Below are 19,259 nucleotides of genomic sequence, written 5' to 3'. Positions count from 1 at the left end.
CATGAGCTGAAACCAGGCTACCCTACTTTTTTTTGTATTTCGTTTATTTGAAACGGTTCATACCTTGAAGCTTTAAGGAGCCAAACTCGTTTTGTTTTTTTTACAATTGTTTGCGTAGGTCTAGATAACTTTTTTAACACTTTTTGAATTGAAGAGAATAAGGCTACCCTACTTTTTATTTTATTTTTACTTTCGACGATCATGAACTGAAACCCGGCTCACTATCGATCAATAATTTTTCAATTTTTTTTAATTCTCAAACTATATAACATTTCATCTAGCCCTTTCAGGGCTTGCCCAATTTGTTCTGTGAAAATCTCAAATCAGTAACACACGAATTTCCCTCGGCTATACGGGACTGTCGAATTTCCTCTTTGCCCTATCGGGCTAATCGGACACCTCTGCCCTACCGGGCTGACAGTATCTGCCAATGTGGAACCCGGGACGGCCTATTTTCAGGGTTCAGGGTCTATCTTGACACACAAATGACGAAGTTGCTAGCGAGATGCTTGAACGGTTAGTTGTGGATTGCTAAACATCGCTAAACATCGGCCCCGAATTCAAATTTTAATAAATCGGAACTAAAACTCAGGTAATAATCTTGCGTGAAATGTTTTGTTGTTAATTTGATCGGAGAAACTTTGAAGAAAATTTCGGCTCGAAGAACTACCAAAAGCTAGAAATATTTAACTTTATGAAAAAATATCCTAAAAGCAAATCGTTACTCTAAATTGGCCGCAGCCCGTGGCGTAGAGGATAGCCTTTAAGTGTTCTAAACCAGTGGGCATGAGATCGAACCCCGTTCACGGCATGCATAGTACACTTTCTGTGAGTTGGTAGTTTTAGCATTTACAGGATGGTAGCCATCAGATCTTCGAAAGAAGAACACTTAGAATTAAGAAAAAGGTATCTCTTCGAGGATACATCAAGTTTCATTGAGATCCTATACATGTTTGGGTACGTTTAAAAAAAAAATGAATCGAATTCCTGAAAAAAACGTTTGTTGCCTTTTCTCAAGCTAAACAATTGTAATATTTCGTTTTGGAAAAGTTTTATCATTTATCTATAACAAAAAAAGGGAGATAAGTCCTAAATCGGGAACAACGTTCAAGTATTTCTAAAATTTAAATTTAAAATCTGGAAAAAATCTTAATAAATTTAACAAACATATTTTTATAACTGCAATTAGCAATCCTTTCATTGGTGACTTTCTAACATTTCGTTACTTTTTTTTCAGTCCTTCCGATGTTCGTGAACAACGACATTCGCAAGGAGATGTACAAATCGCCGGAACAGCAGGCTGCGCAGGTCGACACCCAGTTCAAGAAGCTTTATATCTATCACATGGAGAACGTTAGCATCCTGTTTGCTGATATCAAGGGGTTTACGGAGCTAGCCAGCAAAACTTCGGCACAACAGTTGGTTAAGATTCTGAACGATTTATTTGCGCGGTTTGACAAGATTGCAGAGGACAATCACTGTTTGCGGATCAAGTTGTTGGGGGATTGCTATTATTGCGTGTCGATGTTCGATAGCCAGAGCTGGAAGAGTAGACCGGATCATGCGGTTTGCAGTGTGGAGACAGGGCTGCACATGATCAAGGCGATCAAAGACGTTAGAATGCAGACGAATGTGGTAGGTTGATAAAATTTGTGGGAATGTGTTCTAAATAACTGAGAATGTCGATTTTTTCAGGCGGATTTGGATATGCGGATAGGAATTCACAGCGGTTCGGTGATGTGTGGTGTATTGGGAGAGAAGAAGTGGCACTTTGACGTGTGGTCAAACGACGTAATCATAGCCAATCACATGGAATCGGGAGGGGTTCCTGGAAGGGTTCATATATCAGAGGCGACTCTGAACTGTTTGAACGATACGTACGAGGTGGAACCGGGTAATGGAGCAGCTCGCGATAGTCATCTGAAGATGTCCAACATAAAAACATATCTTATCAAACGCACCGAGCCACTACGTCCACGGAAGAGACTGATGAACCGGATGAGCACGATGCAGTTCGAGAAAGAGGCAATGAACAAAATCATGGATCTGAAGATGCGGAAAGATTCGAAGACGCCCAGCGTAGCTTCCAGTGGAATGAACAATAACCATATCACCAAGCGAAGTTCGAAGTCGACGATTCACGAGGATGAAACGACAACCGATTGGACACCGGAGATACCGTTTAGAAACTTGAACCAAGCGGTTGGAGACAATGCTGCGGATAATTCAAGAGACAAACAGTGCTACGATCTGGAGGACAATGTGCCATCATCCGAGGAGGTTGACGAGATAATCGACCAGAATATACAGATCAATTCAAACAAGCAGATGCGAATGGAGTATTTGTACACCTGGACGTTGAAGTTCAAAGATACTACGCAAGAAGGTTCGTTTTGTCAACTTCGTGAGGATATGTTTCGATCCAATATGCTATGCGTCTACGTGGTTTGGGTTTTTATTGTACTGTGCCAAGCTGTGATTATTCCGAAATGTACGATCCTTATTGTATCGTTATCGATTACTACTTTTATCCTAACGATAGGTTGTATACTGGTGATGGCTGAAGAATTTTCAATTCTACCAACGTTCTTGCAGAAGAGCTCTTCAACACTGGTGCACGATCGAAAGAGTCGTACATTGTTTGTTTGTATAACGATTATCCTGATGTCGGCAGCATGTTCCATGGGATTAATCATGTGTAACCTGAATGAACATCAAACAAACGGAAAATCCATGGCCAAAGAACCTGCCTACGCTTATCTTCAAACGGCGGGATCCAAACAAGAGGTTCAACTCAATCTAACAGTAACAGCAACCATAAACCAAAACATGATCTACAATTCGAATCACGTTGTAAACGTTGACTTGGAAGCTTTACTGAACGAACACAACATCCCAGTAACAGACCCAGATGAACCTGCAGTATTGAACATTCCTGGTGGCTACAAAGCGTATACTTTAAACACAACTAATCAAGACCTACCCATCGATCTTCCAACCACAAAAATTCCACCTCATCCCGTTTCTTCCCCGGATGCCACACAACCTGTGTGTGTCCACCCCGAATACGTCGTCTTCACCTGGGTTCTCTGCTTAATATCGCTGGCCACAGCCCTAAAACTGTATTACCTGGTCAAAACCTTCATGGCCATCGTAATGGTAGCCTGCTACTCGATCCTGATTCTACTAGTCTTCAACGAGGTGTTCGAAACCTACGACACCCAGTTCATGCAAGCCAGCGGTATGCCTCTGGCAGCTCAGATGATGATTCTACTCGGGGTCTTCCTAACCATGGTAACCTATCACGCCCGGCTAGTCGAGGTAACCTCTCGGCTAGACTTTATCTGGAAAGAACAGGCCGAAAAGGAGCTCTCGAACATGAAGTCCAACCGGCACCTCAACGACCTGCTGATCAAGAACATTCTACCGGATCACGTGGCTTCCTACTACCTTTCGGAGGAACGAACCGACGAACTGTACGCGCAGATGCACGAGCTTTGCGGAGTGATGTTCGCCTCGATTCCCAACTTCAAAGACTTCTACTCGGAGGACATTGAAAACGGAAAGGCCTGCATCCGTATTCTGAACGAAATCATTTCGGACTTTGATTCGCTGCTTGAGGAGGCTCGCTTTGCCACCGTTGAGAAGATCAAAACCGTTGGAGCCACCTACATGGCTGCGTCGAATCTTCGGTGTGGTAATAAGGTTAGTTCGATCTTGATGAATCCTGGAACAATTTCCACTGAATTTACCTTTTCATTTTAGGCCGTAGTAGACGAACAGGACGAAGAAGCTGTCTGTGATTTGGTCGAATTCGCATTGGCTATGCGGCAGAAGCTGCAAGAGGTCAACAAGGATGCCTTCAATACGTTCCAGCTTCGGGTTGGCATCAGTAGTGGCCCACTGGTTAGTGGAGTTATCGGAGCTCGGAAGCCTGTGTACGACATTTGGGGTAACACGGTAAACGTGGCGTCTCGAATGGACTCCACGGGTGAGAACTGGAAAGTCCAAGTCCCGGACTACACTGCGCAGCTTTTGCAGACCAAAGGGTATACTTGTGTGGTAAGTTTCGAGTAATCCCTTGGCAAGATCTACAAATAAGTGAGCCATTAACTTTCAGCAACGTGGCGAGGTCAACGTCAAAGGCAAGGGGCTAATGATGACCTACTGGGTCCTGGGGAAGAACGTTTCCGCTAGTCAATTAACGTCTCCGGCCTTGATGCCTGCCGGTGTACCACAGGTTACGACACCCTCGTTGCAACGGCAAACTTCGCAGCATAGCTCACTAGCGGCGGTAGTTTTCGGGATGATGCAAGCCTCCAAAAGAAGCAATCTCAACACAACACGTAAGTTTCTAAACCTATTTTGAAAACTTGTTCCTACTTTTGCTTCAAATAACGCAGCTAAAAATCTCAGATGTCTAGAAATAGTTAAAACTGTCTTCAGTGTTTCCGTTGTCGACATTTTCCGTTGTTCGGTGTTACATCGTTTGCTTTTTACTATTGTTTCTTTTAAGACTTAATATTGAAAAAATTCTATCGAATAAAGGAGGTTTCAATAGGCTCTTAACAAATTCTGAAATCTTAAATCTGAATTAAGAAATTTGAATTTTCACATCTAGCAGGATCATGGCAGTGTTCCCAGAAGTGAAATATTTTTCAGACTTCTCATTTTCGTAAAAAAAAAAGTTATATTATAATGATTTTTAAGATAACATTACCTCAATAATAACTACACATTGAAGCCTCTTTCTCCGCCTAAATGTATCTGATATTTTTAGCTGTTCTAGAAATCAATCATCTTACTTTTTTTTTCTAATTCTGTCACTTCGTTTCTATCGGCAACCGTTGCACCTATATTGTGACTGTCACTCTTAAATAAAACAAAAACACTAAACGCCATTTAAAAAAAATCAAAACAAAAACAGAAAAATGTGGCTGGAGCCGCGCTAAAAACTTGACCGTCAATAAAATGCGTCTGCTGGCACCGTATGTATACGCTTGGCATGCTTCGTTGCGCGTTTTTGTGTGCGAAGCGCCACGCTAACACTACCATTTCGATAACAACCAATAACAAATACTGTTATAACCTTAAACCTTCCACCACGCATTTGTGTCACCGTTTCCAATTTTGTGAAGAGATCCGCAGATGTTGTTGTTTAACCCGTCGCCGAACCCTAATGTAATCCAACGTCGTAACCAGCCTTCTCAGTAACAAACGCCAAGTAATCTCCTCCAATAAAAACGGAACGCATTAAACCTTACGTTTGCACACTCTCACTCGAAGGCATGCTTTCTTTCTTTGTTGTGATCTTTACTCTCTATCCTTTCTTTTCTCTTGAATTTTTTTATCCTAAAATCTCACAAAGATATCGCTAACACTGCTCTGTTCCTTGACCATATGGCACACACCGGATTACTTTTTCTACAGCCAACGCAACGCCCTCGCCGAGGTCGCGGTTCGGGCGACGGGGAAGCACATTCAGCTCGGTGAGGCTGAACCATCAGAAGGCAGCGCAGTCTAATAATCCGATTCGGAGGAACACGACCCGGGTGCGGGGCCGTAGCTACACTATGAAGAAGGTAATTGCGGTAGTCCTGTTTTTCTTCCCTGTTCTTTGGTTTTCATGCGGCCGTTGTTGGACATCGATGCAATGGATATGGGCCTTCTCATAACGCTGTTTTATTTCAGAACTCTGCTTAGTTTTACTCTCTTTGCATTCCTACTCACCGAGATAGGTTTTAAAGGGGTCGTAAAAGTTATTTTTGAGAAAGAAAATTAACCTGTCATATTGAGCTAAAGATATTGTTTGTCCACTGGGTCTGGAATCCTAATTGAATTTTGTTCATCAAACCTTTCCAAAGTTTTTTTTAATATGAATTTATCAGCAAGCTGCCATTCTTTCCAAAACCTAACCTAAATCTATACCACTTTAAAGTTGAACTTTAAACTTTAAACCACAATGTTTGAAGACTACAGTGACCGCCATAAATAAAAAAAAAAACACTCAATTGGCCCATCGTTTTAGTCTAGAAGCTTCAATTATGCCTTCGCACAGTGGTCAAAAATGCGAAAAACGTGATCGTTGCTTATAACTTTTCTAGTTCACATTTTAGCTTATTGGTGTCTTCGAAGAAGTTTGTCAGTTAAATCAGCTCTATGATAAAAAACTATTATTTTTCTGATTAATCCCCCTACAAGTGAGATAAAATTTTTAACTTCTCTGTTATAGGTTTTAGCTTTTTGATGGCTTCAACAAACTTGTTTAAAATCAAATTTTCCACAACTTTGTTTCAGATGTCAAGTTTCTAAAATAATAATTCTCAGAGATATTGGCCAAATAAGATACTTAACCTCTAAAAATCAGATCTCTAGTCTCTACTAATTTCCTGACCTTTTTCCAGGAACTCAGAAAGCCTGTCAGCTTCACGACCCCGCTGGTTGAGCCCAAAAAGAAGCACAGACGGTTGTAGCGTTATAATTAAGATAATATGGTTATTTAGTTTTGAGGGTGTAGTGATTGTGTTAAATCGAGCCACATTCGTATAGTTATAGTTTAGAGCGTAAGATGTCAATCCAAAACACGTGTAACCACATAAACAAAAACACAGCAAGACAACAACTGTTACGAGAGGAAAACTAAATTCGTCGTTCCTTTGCTGCACCAGACCTTGGTCTCCAGCTGAGTCGGAACAGCAGTAGCAGATTTTGGGGTCTTCTGGAAGAACTCTGGTGGGTGAGGAATGCTCGGCGTCAGCTAAACCTCATTGGATGCAGAAGGCTGACGAGAAGGATCGGTAAACTAAAATAGAAGAAGACAGCAAAAGAAAACATCACAATGCAAAAGGAGCACAGTCGATGGCAGGTTACCTCCTGGATGCCAATTCTTCGGACGTTCTTAACGATACATTTGGCTGAGCCGACAACCCCAACTGGGGCCGTTTTTGGGGAGCTAAAGGCACTGTTGGCTCCAGCTCAGTCAGCCGGGCCAAGCCGGAACAGAACCAGCCGAAGCCGACTGTAATGTTCGAAGCACTTTTGAAGGCACGCACGTACCTTCTTGGTACTGTTAGAGTTAAACGCATACAGCTTGACATACTTTGTGAAAGCATCCACGACGACGAGTACCGTGAGGGGCAAAATAAAGTGTCCGAATTATTTTTTTTCAATTTCTTTTATTTCTCTGGTTAAAATTTAACAAAAACACATCGTAATCATTTTTAAAATATTGTTTATCGTGTTCATTTCGATTTTTTTAATGTTGCGCTGGTAAAAAGAAAGTTTTTCTGATAGAAAAAAAAGTTAATATTCCAAAAAAAAAAAAATGTGCAAAATAAAATTTCCAACTCAAAAATCAATATAATTTCGATAAGTTTCCATCGCGAGGCCCCTCTAATTTGTTTGTTTTGTGTATTTTGACGTTTCATAAACAATTGGCTTGGCTCTGGAGTATTCAAACAGGTGTCAAATAAGTTGTAAAATATGGAGAACGCATAAATTTCTGGTTCCATTCCGTTGTCCATCCGGAAACTGGTTGTTCGTGATGTGAATAACGGTCAAACGCACCGGGAAATGGCCAAACACTACGGAATCAGCAAGACAGCGGTATCAAAAATCATGAAGAAGATGAAAACGTTCGGATCGGTGGTAGATCGCCCGGGAAGAGGACTGAAGCCCAAGACAGATGCAAGAACGGACAAGAAAATCATTGTTGAAGTGAAGAAAAACGCAATAATAACGATCCGGCAGATACAGGAAGAGCTTCAATTTTCGGTATTGCGTCGTACTGTCCGTCGCCGCATCCATGCAAAGGAGTACCGTAGCAAGATCGCAGTGAGAATGCCTTTCATCAGACAGGTGAACAAGGCTAAGCGGCTCAAGTTCGCCAAGGAACACGCCGATAAACGGCTCGAGTACTGGAAAACATTGTTGTGGCCCGACGAATCCAAATTCGAGCTATTCAACCGGAAGAAGCGGGATCATATGTGGCGCAAGTCGGGTGAGGAGCTCCAAAACCGCTATTTCCAAGGAACAGTCAAGCACGGAGGAGGGAACGTGATGATGTGGGGGTGCTTTTCTTGAGGTGGGGTGGGCAATTTGGTAAAAATTAACGGAATCATGACAGCTGACTCATATTGCAATATCCTGCGGGAAAACCTCGAGGTATCCCTCATCAAGACGGGCCTCGAAGAGCGCTTAGTTTTACATTATATATTTTCGGGATATTGTGCAAAGTTTTGTGGTTACTAGTTAAAGCGACGAAATTTTTATCTGTTCAATGCATTTAGTCACACCCACATGACCTGACCAATCTTCTCATGGGCATGTCGTACTACATTTGTTTCCATCTCTTTAGGAACATAAAGCAAATTCTTTTCATCACAGACAGATCGATACACCAGATCGTCTTTGAGTACGAAACCATCAAGTGAACCAATTTCCAGCTTTTCTTCGAGAGGGGGCTATCTCACTGCCACGATTCTGAGTGATTTGGAGTTGAAACGTTATATCCTCGGGATCAATGACAGAAACAACTTGCGTAGAATACTCGGTTGTGCGAATAACAGGCTCAATGCTTGCATTATGCATCAACGTGACTCATCAGTTTTCCACTACTGTGTTGGAAGGTGTAATGTAAATTTTCTAATTCGATAACCCAAAGAGCGATCCTTCTATTCATGTTATTACGGTTCATTCCCTCCAAGTAAATACGAAATTTGCGAAGCGAGTAAATTATGGCCAGCGTTTCTAGTTCAAAACTGTGGTAACGGGACTCGGCAGGGCTCGTTCGTTGCGAAATCTACGCAATTGGATGAAATTTGCCGTCGTACTGTTTTTGACTATACAAGACTATACAAAGCAAGGAAGGGTGCAGATACTAAACTTTTTCGAAGAGTGTTAAAAGACTGTATGCAACCTACATTGAAATCAAATTTTACATTAGGTTTAGTTAACTCCCGCAATGGTTTTGCAATAGACGAAAAGAAATGAACGAATCGATTGAAGTATGAAAATAATCCAAGAGCTTACATCTACCGGCAAGGCCATTGACTTGATGGTTTCCAAATGCGCCCCTTTTGGACAGATACCCTTTGTACTAACAGTGAATCCCTATAAATCAATCTCACAATAACCAAACAAACATTTCTTAAATTTTACTTCCAATCTATATTCAGCAAGTCATCGCATGACACGCTGCAATAGTTCAACATGTTCTTCAATCGAATGAGATGCCAGAGCTACGTCATCTAAGTAAACTACTACTGACCCTTCTTTGATAAACGAATCCAATACTCTGTCGATGAAACGCTGAAACACTGCAGGAGCGTTTCTCAACCCGAACGGCATCTTCCGGTACTCATACTGACCTCCTGGAGTTACAAATGAGGTATATTAAATGGAATCAGCAGCAGCGTTGACCTGATGGAATCCATTCTTCAAATCCAGTATAGTGAAATACTGTTTCCCTTCTAGCCGTTCCAAGCAATCATCGATCAATGGAATTGGATAGCTATCGCGCACTGTTATTTTATTCACAGCTCGATAGTCAACGCACAAACGCTTCTCTTCTGATTTCTTCTGCCGCAAAACTATTGGAAACAAGAAGGGCGAATTACCAGGTCGAATGATTCCTTCGGCCAACAAGCTATCGACTATGTTATCAACGTCTTTTCTGTCGGAATATGATAGTCGACGAGGAGCAAAACCTATTGGAACATCGGATGTCAACTTCAGCCTCACTTCATAATCATGCTGTTGAGCTGGTCATCAAACAGGTCCAAATAATCTTGTTCTATTGTTCAAATCTTTTTGATTTGTCCACGGAACACCGGACTTAATTTTCAATTCTCATTAACAGTAGAACAATTTGTCTATTTCGTTCTACTGTTAATGAGAATCTGACCGTTTTTTTCTCTAGCATTCTCTACAAAGTTCTCGAACACTCAATCCATTCACACAGTTTCTATTAGTAATTCATTCAAACACACACTCACTCTTACACGGTTATTTCTCTTATGTCATTATGACCAACATAACGATCATTACAATGCCGAGATTTTCAGCTTCTCCAAATATTTTCAAATTTAGTTTGTTGGCCAGCTGGTAATTTCAAGATAATTTTATTTTATCCAATAGTATGACATAAATTAATCAACTTCATGGTTTGCTCTGTAACGAGCGAGTAAAATTGAACCATAACTTTAACGGCAGTTATGCACGCCCAAGAACATCAGGCATCATCGGCTACGAAGACGATAAACATTGAGTTGAGTCAAAGTTGGTCCTTGGGTCGGCCTCTTTTCTCGACCGGCCATCATAGAGTAAGGTTCAGAGTAAGCGGTCCGTGGGACCAGGATAGCCAGTGTTAGAGGCCTTTAAGAGGCATGTCGGAGGCCAGGTTGGCCATTTTCACTTTGTGTTAGAAGCAGGCTTGAGAAAATTCATCGTCATGAGGCGTGAAGCTGTGACTGTGAAGCCTCTTGGTCCGTCAAACTCAATTGACTGTCCCTCAAATAGGTTTCTCTTCGTTTGCCAGTCACCCCTACCCATGTGAGAGCTTCTCCAGTCACAAGCTGGAAAAAGCTTGACTATTATCGTGTCTAGTCGACCGCGGTTTTGAGAGATATGGTTGAACTAAATTTCCATACCTTCTCAAAATTTTCAAGTCAAAACGCGCAAGAAAAAATTAAAAACGTCTGTAAAAAGTAGTCAATTAATTTTTTCAAATATTTTTTTCTCTCTCTCGGTCCCCTGCAGCCCACGATACCGCATTCACCTTCGATCCCGATACCACAGCCCATCTGCAGCGGTTCCAGCCCCGAAAATATTGTGATACCATCCTTCCGGCAGCTGCATCCGAACAACGTGAAAGAGGAACAAACTGGAGTGTAGAGACAGGGCGAGGGAGGCGCCTTTATCGTTTGGGAAAATCCACCGGCCAGCGGCACCCATGTGGCCGAATCATCTGGGAACTGAGTTAGTTAAGCGAAAAAAACTGTGAGAATAAGTTTAGGAAAGTTATAGAAAGACGGATTAATCGAATGAGGATTCCAGCTGTTAGAAAACTCTTCTAAGACCATCTTCAATTTTTTTATTATAGTAAACTGTCATACAGTCATCTTCTACGTTTTCACGGTTTTAGCAGATAGTTGAAATTTCGACTTATAGTTTCAACAAAACTTATTTTTTTCCTAAGTTTGAACTGTCATAAACGCGTCAACGGAATCCGTCTCAAAAGCTAGTCTTGCAGTGAAATTCCTTTTAACTAAGTCCTCACATCATTGCTGTTTTAACTAAAACTGTGAAAGATTGTATGAAAAAATAAGTTTTAGCCAAATAAAAATCTAGTCAATGAACCTTCCCATCTTTTGAAAGAACGAAAACAGAAACCGTACCAAAAGTTATGCACAAATTTGGTATTCGTCAGTCTGAGAATAAGCCAAACAGAATACTGTTTTGAAAGATTGCACAAGTAAAATCTATTACAATTTACGATAAAAAGAAAATCAATTGAATCAAAGACATTTTTAAACTAAACTATTAACTTAAATTCACTAAAAGCAAAAAAAAATCCTTTGTATTTGTACTTAAAACAAAATAGTTGCAATGCAAACTAAACCAGTTAGAAGTAAGAAGTAGATCGAAATCAAACGGAAACAAAATAAGTAGAGAAAACAATACACCTAAATGTGATTCTAAACGTGAACTTTATCTTTCGGTTCAAGTTCTTACACTACTATACATTACATTATGATTGAAGAAATCTACTTGTGTCGAAGGAAAAGTTTAGACTAAAGTGTTTTGTCAGATATGACAGGAAAATAAATCAGAACGAGAAAGTGCGGTACTGTTAAACTGGATAAAAAAATGTTATGCCAAAATTGTGGAATAAAAGAAACACCATATTTAAATAAAATAATGCAGTCGTGGTTTTTCATTCGATCCGAATCGTTCAATTATACAGAACACGTGAAATTCAGTCAAAACTCATTTCGTTCAGAATATTGATTTCTGTGAAAGAATGACCATGAAGGTTAAAATCCTCTTAAAATAAAAAAAAAACAGAAATAAGAATTAGGATTTGTAACAAAAAAAAGTTTAATCTTTGAATTACCATAAGTCAAAAAATTTCGCTGTCTTCAGCAAAGTGGTGAAATGTGTTAAAATTTTCGATATCAAATACTGAAAGACTTCCTTTGAATGATGTCAGATAAAGTTGTGGTCTCATCTATTCAAATTTTAAAAATAGAAGCATTTAATTTTATCAAAGCGTTGTAACTTTGAAACAAGATTATCTCGACAAGATCTGAATCTTTGATTAAATGAGGGATAATAAATTGATTTAAAATCAGCTTTCAGTTTTCATGTAGGTTAACAATTCAATAAAACTTTTGCATATTTAGAAACTCAAATCTTGACACGAAAAAACCCTACCTCGTCTTTAGAATGGGTTTTTATTAAGAAGTGTAACCAAACAAATTCAGAATGTGAAGCGCATCATTATTACATATTTCAAATTTTCATTACAATTTTTGTGATAATATAAAATATTCTTCAAGAAATCAATTCCAGCCTCAATTTTATTTTGTGTTCCTAGCTTTTCCTTAATACTCAATTCATAAAGGTTTTGATAAAAAATCCAATCCGTCATACCGGGTAAAGATTTTAGGGCATCGAAAAATGTAAAAGTCTATACATCTATTGCTCGATTTTTTTTATTTTTCTTTGAGGATCAAAAACCTTAAAAAACTGTGAGAAACTATGTCATCATTATTTTGTTATCATTAAATGATAACTTTATTTAATTACATTAATATTAACATAAAATTTAAATAAGTGTTTTTGTTTAGAATTTCAAACTCAGAGTTCAGAAACCCCTTGGAAACAGCGGATTAATGTTCAGGAAGTATCCGGAAGTTGGATCCCGCGATAACATTCCAGCGTGACTGTCGGAAGTCGGCACGCGTGATCGCAGCCGGAAATAAATTCCCCCAGCTGATGGAATGGAAAGAAACGCATGCGCTCGCTATTCTGGAGCATTTCGAAATACATATGTGCACATTAACTAACATCAAGGTCATAGAACAGCAGCGTCTTTGTTTCGATGTTATTCTAACTAAACGACAATGTGCTCCCCCTCCGATATGTATGATGATGATGATGATGATAGGGAATCAATGAATGAATTTGATTTTTATTCAAGAATACTGTCATCACCAAAGATTTTCAATTGATGTACCGTACGATGGCACATGCACCCATCCATAAACATTAGTGAGACGGTTTGCATTTCAGATATGAGAGTTTCTCTCTTCGCTCATCATGTCAAATTTTGAGAGAGAAAAAATGAAGTGAGACATGAGACGGAACAAAGTTTCACGCTCAGTTTAATGTAGGCATGTATTAGTGATGCGCGAGCGCTCAAGAGCCGCTCATTTGAACCGGTTCTTCAAAAAGAACGAACGACCCGTGGCTCTTAAAAAAAGAGCCGCGGTTCAAAAATGAACCGTGACCCGCCGCTCAACACCGGTTGAAATATTTAACCGCTACAATATGCAAGAGCGGAAAGTGGAGAGCCGTCCGTTCTTCGAATCAAACGAGTCACGGTTCGTTCGTTCTTTCCAAAAGAGCCGGTTCAAATAAACAGCTCTTGGTTGCTCTCCCATCACCAAACAAGCAACACAAACTGAAGAGCGGAGAACAGCAGAAATCGGTTCGTTCGCTCTCCCGAACCAAAAGAACCGAGGTGGGTGGTGGGAGGTTAAAAAAGAGCTACAGGACGGCTTGGAAAAAAAAAACCGAACAGAGCATCCGAGCCGAGCCGAGCCGTTCATTTGATCAAATTGAACGGCTCTCCATATTCCGCTCTTGCTGTTCAGATTGTGAACCAGAGTTGAGCGAGTCGCGGTTCTTTTTTGAGCGGTTCTTTTTTGAGCGGTTCGTTTTTGAGCGGTTCTTTTTTGAGTCGTTCTTTTTCGAGCCGTTCTTTTTCGAGCCGTTTTTCGACTCTTTTTTGAACCACCACCCAGCACGATTCCTTTGGTTCGAGAGAACGATCGAACGGCTTTCTGCTGTTCTTCGCTCCTCAGTATATGTTACCTATATGGGCGAAGAACCAAAAGCTGCTAATTTGAAGCAAAAGCAGATCAACACACAAAAGAGGGATGCGCTGGATTGTTTGATTTTTCAGCCATATCTCGTAATCCGTATACGTATTCGTATAAAAATTAACAAAATTCAGATACTCGAAAAATGTGAGCCTATATTGTAATTTTAACTTTAATTTGGGTAATGTGAGAAAGCTGCTAAAGTGTGCTAGAGATAAATGAACGAAAATTAAGGATTCCAGCGGACATATTTCTGTGTAATTGAACATGTTTTTTTTTTATAACATTAAACATTAATTTAATTTTACGAGTTTATATTCGTAGTAGAAGTTTAATACGTAATGTTGCTTTGAATTTAGCACTTTCAAAAAAGTTATTTATAATTTTCATTAAAATGCTAGATATTTTAAAATATTAATTACAATTTCATAATATTTATTCAATGTTCAAAAATATTTATGGAGTGTGTATGTCCACGTGGCCATGACTAAAACTCCTACCCCCTCTACATGGAAAATAACCTTCCCCCCCCCCCCCCCCCCCTTCCTTTAGGTTGACTACGTGGTATGTGAACGGCTCCAGTGTTAGCTGCGTGACACGGTTCAATTTTGAGCCGTTCAAATGAACCGGCTCATTGAATTGAGCGAACGGCTCTGAGCCGCTCATTGAAATGAGCCGTTTTGCCCACCTCTAGCATGTATAGAAGAATTTTAAATAGTTTAAAGATTCTTATTAAATTTTCTAAAGGCAGAGTGCGTAACATAGAATGCAACCTTTAATCCTTATATATTTCCTAATATATGAATGACAAAAATGACGCAAATAACAAAAATGACAAAAATAACAAAAATGATGATAAGGGCCGGACAAAAATGACAAAAATGACAGAAACGATAAAAATCCCAAAAAATAAAAAAAAATAACAAAAATGACATAAATGATAAAAATGACAAAAATTGCAATATGCTGCAAATTGCAATGCTAAATAGACAATAAATGTAAAAATGACAATAATGTTAAAAATGACATGAATACAAAACTCTCAAAAATATAAACTTAATAAAAAATAACAATTTATTTATTTCTGTCTTTGGAAGCCTTTTCTTTTATTTTTGTTATTTTCGTGTTATCGTACATGATTTCTGGTTATATTTCAATTCTTCTTTTCAACACTTTGCGCTTCTGGGATTGTAACCATCGGTTCTCCCAAACTGCTCAGTCGAACAAGAACCCCCCCTCTCAAGCCTCAGGGTCGGCAACACTCAAATTCGGAGTCAAGGAAACACCTCAATGCGCTCAGTTGAATTCCCACTTTATTATTTCCCGAACACGGCTTATGGAACACTATTCTTCCCCCCAAGAGTTGTTGTGGTCCTACCTTATGAATGCGAGATGGCGTATACGGCGTGAACTAGGCTCGGTCCGGAGATGGTACGTTAGTCCACGAGGCGAGGGTCAGCTCCAGGTGTCTCGTGGGTTGTGGTCTATTTCCGACCGGTGGCGCTCGGATCTGGCCTCCAGAACACCGAAGGCCCCAGCAGGATTGGAATAACGGGGCTTGGTTCTGGATTAGGCGGCAACGTTGCACCCCGCGTACCTGGTCCCACCTTGGGTGCTGAACCAGGCACGAAGATAAGTATATCGACGTCGTAGGGGATCGTCGGTCTGCAGCTCTTACGTGTTGTGAAGTCTGTGGCGGGGTAGCATTTACGTTGGTCGGCTCCGGATCAGGTAGCTTACTCCCCTGACTAGCACTAGCTAGCTAATCAGCTCGGCGACCGGCGTACCTGGTCCCACCTTGGGTGCTGAACCAGGCACGAAGGTGAGTCTATCGACGTAATATGTGTTCGTCGGTATACAACTCACGCGAGGATAATGCCCGGTCGTAAGGCGCTTGTCAGGCAGAAATTGGGATAACCGGCACCGCTCGTCGGTTTGGGCCGGATCGTTGAGCACAACACCGCAGGTTAGGTTTTCCTAACTAGGAATTCGGGGTCCTGTAGGGACATGATGGGAGAAATATTTGCCATTTTAGTGTATTACCTGGTATGGGGTTCAAAATGGCTATTACCTGGTAGTTCGATTGCTTTATTAGTTGAACTAAAGCAAGGCTGTGGTCGGCTCAAGATATCCATGCAAAGTGAGGCCGTTTCAGAGCAAGATCTTTGACCCCATACGCAAGCTAGCGGCTTTGTAGTTGTCTTTCCGTTCTTCCCACCATGCCCTATTGTATTCGTTGCTGCGTTCTTAGTGCGTTTCCGATGTGCACGACTACTAGCGCCATCTCTTGCTATATTTTGGTGAGTTGACCTATGTGTTTGGCTACCTCCGTGCACGGGAATTTTAGGGTGGTCCTCCTTCCTTACTCACTAAGGCACTTCCTTAACACGCGTTCCAACACGCGTCATTGCTGATCCTTTTCCCACCAAGCAGTAAGTAAACTTACTGGTTACACTCTCCTCCGGCTTGGGTTGAAAAAATATTAGCAAGCTAATATTTTTTCATATTACCACTTTTCTGAGACGCCGATCTAAAGTGTACCTCTGAACCAGACACTTACCGACCGAAATTGACACCGCACAAGTTTTTTTTAACGATAAGCTGTTCTCGAAGTTACTCTAGTTTTATAAAGAAAATCTTGAATTGCTGACTCGAGAAGAGGACCAATTCTTTAGTGTATACATGGGTCGGGGTCATAAGGCATCATCATTGACTATGTCAACTCCACGCTGTTTAAAGGCCTCGGCCTGTTACTGACCATCAACGTCTTCGACTCCGGTCTCCAGCGACCCATTTCAACTACTTACTGACCAAATTCGTGGAATCACCGAAAATATCTGTTTAATACCATTCATACTCAATCTAAATCTACAACATTCATTCTATATATAACAACAATCATGCACATAATAATTAAAATAGTGATACAAATAAGTTGAACCTAATGGAATAACGAAACATATAATTATAACACAAAACTAAAATACTAGATCAAAACTAAATTTAAGCCACACTAATCAACGGTGAATTAATATTATTATGGTAGTACGCATTGAAATATTTCACAGATTGTTTGAAAAGTTTCGGTTTTGGGAACATACACGGAAAAATTTAGTTATTCATAAAATGTGTTGAGAATATACGTTCATCATAACTAATCGATTGATGCTCAATATTTGTATACCCCCAATTCAATTTTGAGTAGTTTTGGGTGGACAATATACAAATGAAAACTAAATCTCGATTATTCATGCTCTGAATAAAAAGTTTGCTGTTGTTGGAATTTTATTTGAAGGGGTGTCAGAGCGGAAAAAAACAAAAAGTTTTGAAACTTTTTGGTGGTATATCGCGGACGTTGTAAGGTGCGAACCAGTTCCGACGAAGCTCTAAGCAAGAAAAGGTACGGAAAGGTAAGGCGCAGAATATCCGCGTCGGTATGGAACGGAAGAACCTGAGAAACGAGTTCGATCTGACCGGGGAAATTCTCGGAATCAATCCGTACATTGCCACCCTGTGGATCTTTCGGCGGATGTGGATCAAACGGCATGAGTAAGTCCATTGTATCTTTTTTTTTTCTTTGATGTAAGATTTCGAGCTTATAAAATTTTTCTTATTAGATGAACTATCAACTTCATTTATTTCCAGGAAAATGCAAAATAAAAATAAAAAACGGCAAGTGAACCAGAAATTGTACTGTGCCTGTATCACCGGTGTTGGATTCTGGAAACGCTCCGACGGACCCAAGAAACTATAAGTCGATTTCTTCTCACGGCATTTACTGTAAGCCAATTGGTTAGCATATTGAAAACACGGTGTCATGAAATTGTTTGTTTCAGGTCATTTTCGGATAATCAACGATAGGTTGCAAAACAAACTGTTCCCAAAGTTCAGCTGAACTTATAAACCGATACCGATACGATTCAGAACAGCATTTCCAGCTACTCATCGTGCCACTACCGAAGGAAGCTGCTTCGGTGCTTGATTTCCAACATTCAATCGGCGGCTTCATATTCATTCATTCAACACTTCGCGTATACTGCATTCCCATACAAACATGTAAGTATTATAAGCACACAAGTCCCTGAGATCCGATAATGCATCCCGGAATAGTTCCCATAATAATATATGTCATGTTATTGTGCATGAATCCTTTTAAATTGAACTGAAATGGTTTCTGATTAGTAAATTTAGTTTTTCCTCGTTATTTCAAGATTGATTTAACAGCCTGATTTTGCTTATGTTTTCATTTCATCAACAGCTAAACTTCATACTGCAAGCTTGACGGAAGAGTCTTTTAATTCTGGTCATCTCATCGGAACTTTTTTAAAAGGTATATATCACAAAAAACATTATTCTATATTTTTTATTTTCAATCATGAAAAACAAAAGATTCGAATCTGACAAAGGTTTCCTCTAGATCTTCAAATTTAATTCGAACTCGAAATGAAAAGTAGCGCTGAAATCAATTTCGAAATGTCATATTATAAAAATACTAGTTTTTCTATGTAAATAATTTTTCACTTGGTAAAATAATTATTTAAGATTAATTTCTCTATTACAGATCCTCGATTCCCCCTGGGCCCCCTCTAGGTTAGGCAACATGTTGATGTGGTCCGTACCGGATGTTCAAACGAATGTCTTACCAGTTGAACCTTGAACCATGTTTGGTGTTACGTTTGTTGCGGATCTAAATGAGAAAGAACATTCCGGCATTAGAATTACCGGTATTATGTGTATTTGACAATAAATATTTTATAGCTACGGAAAAAAGTATAATTTTTATGATTTTTTTTGAGAAATTTTCATCAACGTTTACTTTCCTGAAGAAATCTTGAAAATGCATGGGCATCCCTACGTCAAAATACACAGAATTCACTAACTGGTTGGAAGCTTTCCAATGTATAAAAGCTCTTTAGACACGCTCTGCCTAAAGCGCTCAAACTTAAAAGTGCGTGGAGACACTTTTCTGGAAACTGTATGGAATTTTATACAGATTAGAGTAACTTTGGTTACCGTGTAGGTGATTGATTGTTGGTGGGAACTGTTTGACAAGCTGTTACGATCTAGTACCGCATTCTCGAGAACTGTCAAATGGGTTAGTTTCCTGTGCATGTGCATACGGTATTTCGTTTGGCACCAACTAAGGAAAGT

General features: G+C 39.9%; 1 protein-coding gene and 1 long non-coding RNA gene across 3 annotated transcripts in view; both read left to right on the top strand.

Annotated features, from left to right (window-relative positions):
• Positions 1–11,898, top strand: part of LOC129751102 (adenylyl cyclase 78C-like) — a 217,167-nt gene extending 205,269 nt beyond the window's left edge. The window contains exons 6-12 of one of the 2 annotated variants that reach the window (XR_008738601.1): positions 1,238–1,635; positions 1,696–3,705; positions 3,766–4,062; positions 4,121–4,346; positions 4,928–4,988; positions 5,431–5,582; positions 10,759–10,898. Coding sequence is in view for 1 of the 2 variants with exons in the window: in XM_055746392.1 (XP_055602367.1) it covers positions 1,238–1,635; positions 1,696–3,705; positions 3,766–4,062; positions 4,121–4,346; positions 5,431–5,582; positions 10,759–10,893 (3,218 nt within the window). In the remaining variant the exon portion in view is untranslated. Of the gene's footprint in view, positions 1–1,237; positions 1,636–1,695; positions 3,706–3,765; positions 4,063–4,120; positions 4,347–4,927; positions 4,989–5,430; positions 5,583–10,758 lie in introns of both variants that reach the window. The other variant, XM_055746392.1, reaches the window with a different exon arrangement.
• A 5,348-nt stretch (positions 11,899–17,246) lies between these two features.
• LOC129757927 (uncharacterized) lies at positions 17,247–18,866 on the top strand. The gene is made up of 4 exons (XR_008739855.1): positions 17,247–17,888; positions 17,945–18,164; positions 18,367–18,438; positions 18,670–18,866. It is a non-coding gene; the product is annotated as an uncharacterized LOC129757927 (long non-coding RNA).
• Positions 18,867–19,259: the final 393 nt, after the last annotated feature.

This window comes from Uranotaenia lowii, chromosome 3, assembly GCF_029784155.1.
Source record: "Uranotaenia lowii strain MFRU-FL chromosome 3, ASM2978415v1, whole genome shotgun sequence".
Classification (NCBI taxonomy): Eukaryota; Metazoa; Arthropoda; class Insecta; order Diptera; family Culicidae; genus Uranotaenia; species Uranotaenia lowii.
Note: the sequence above shows the minus strand (reverse complement) of the source record. Positions and strands in the feature narration are given on the sequence as shown.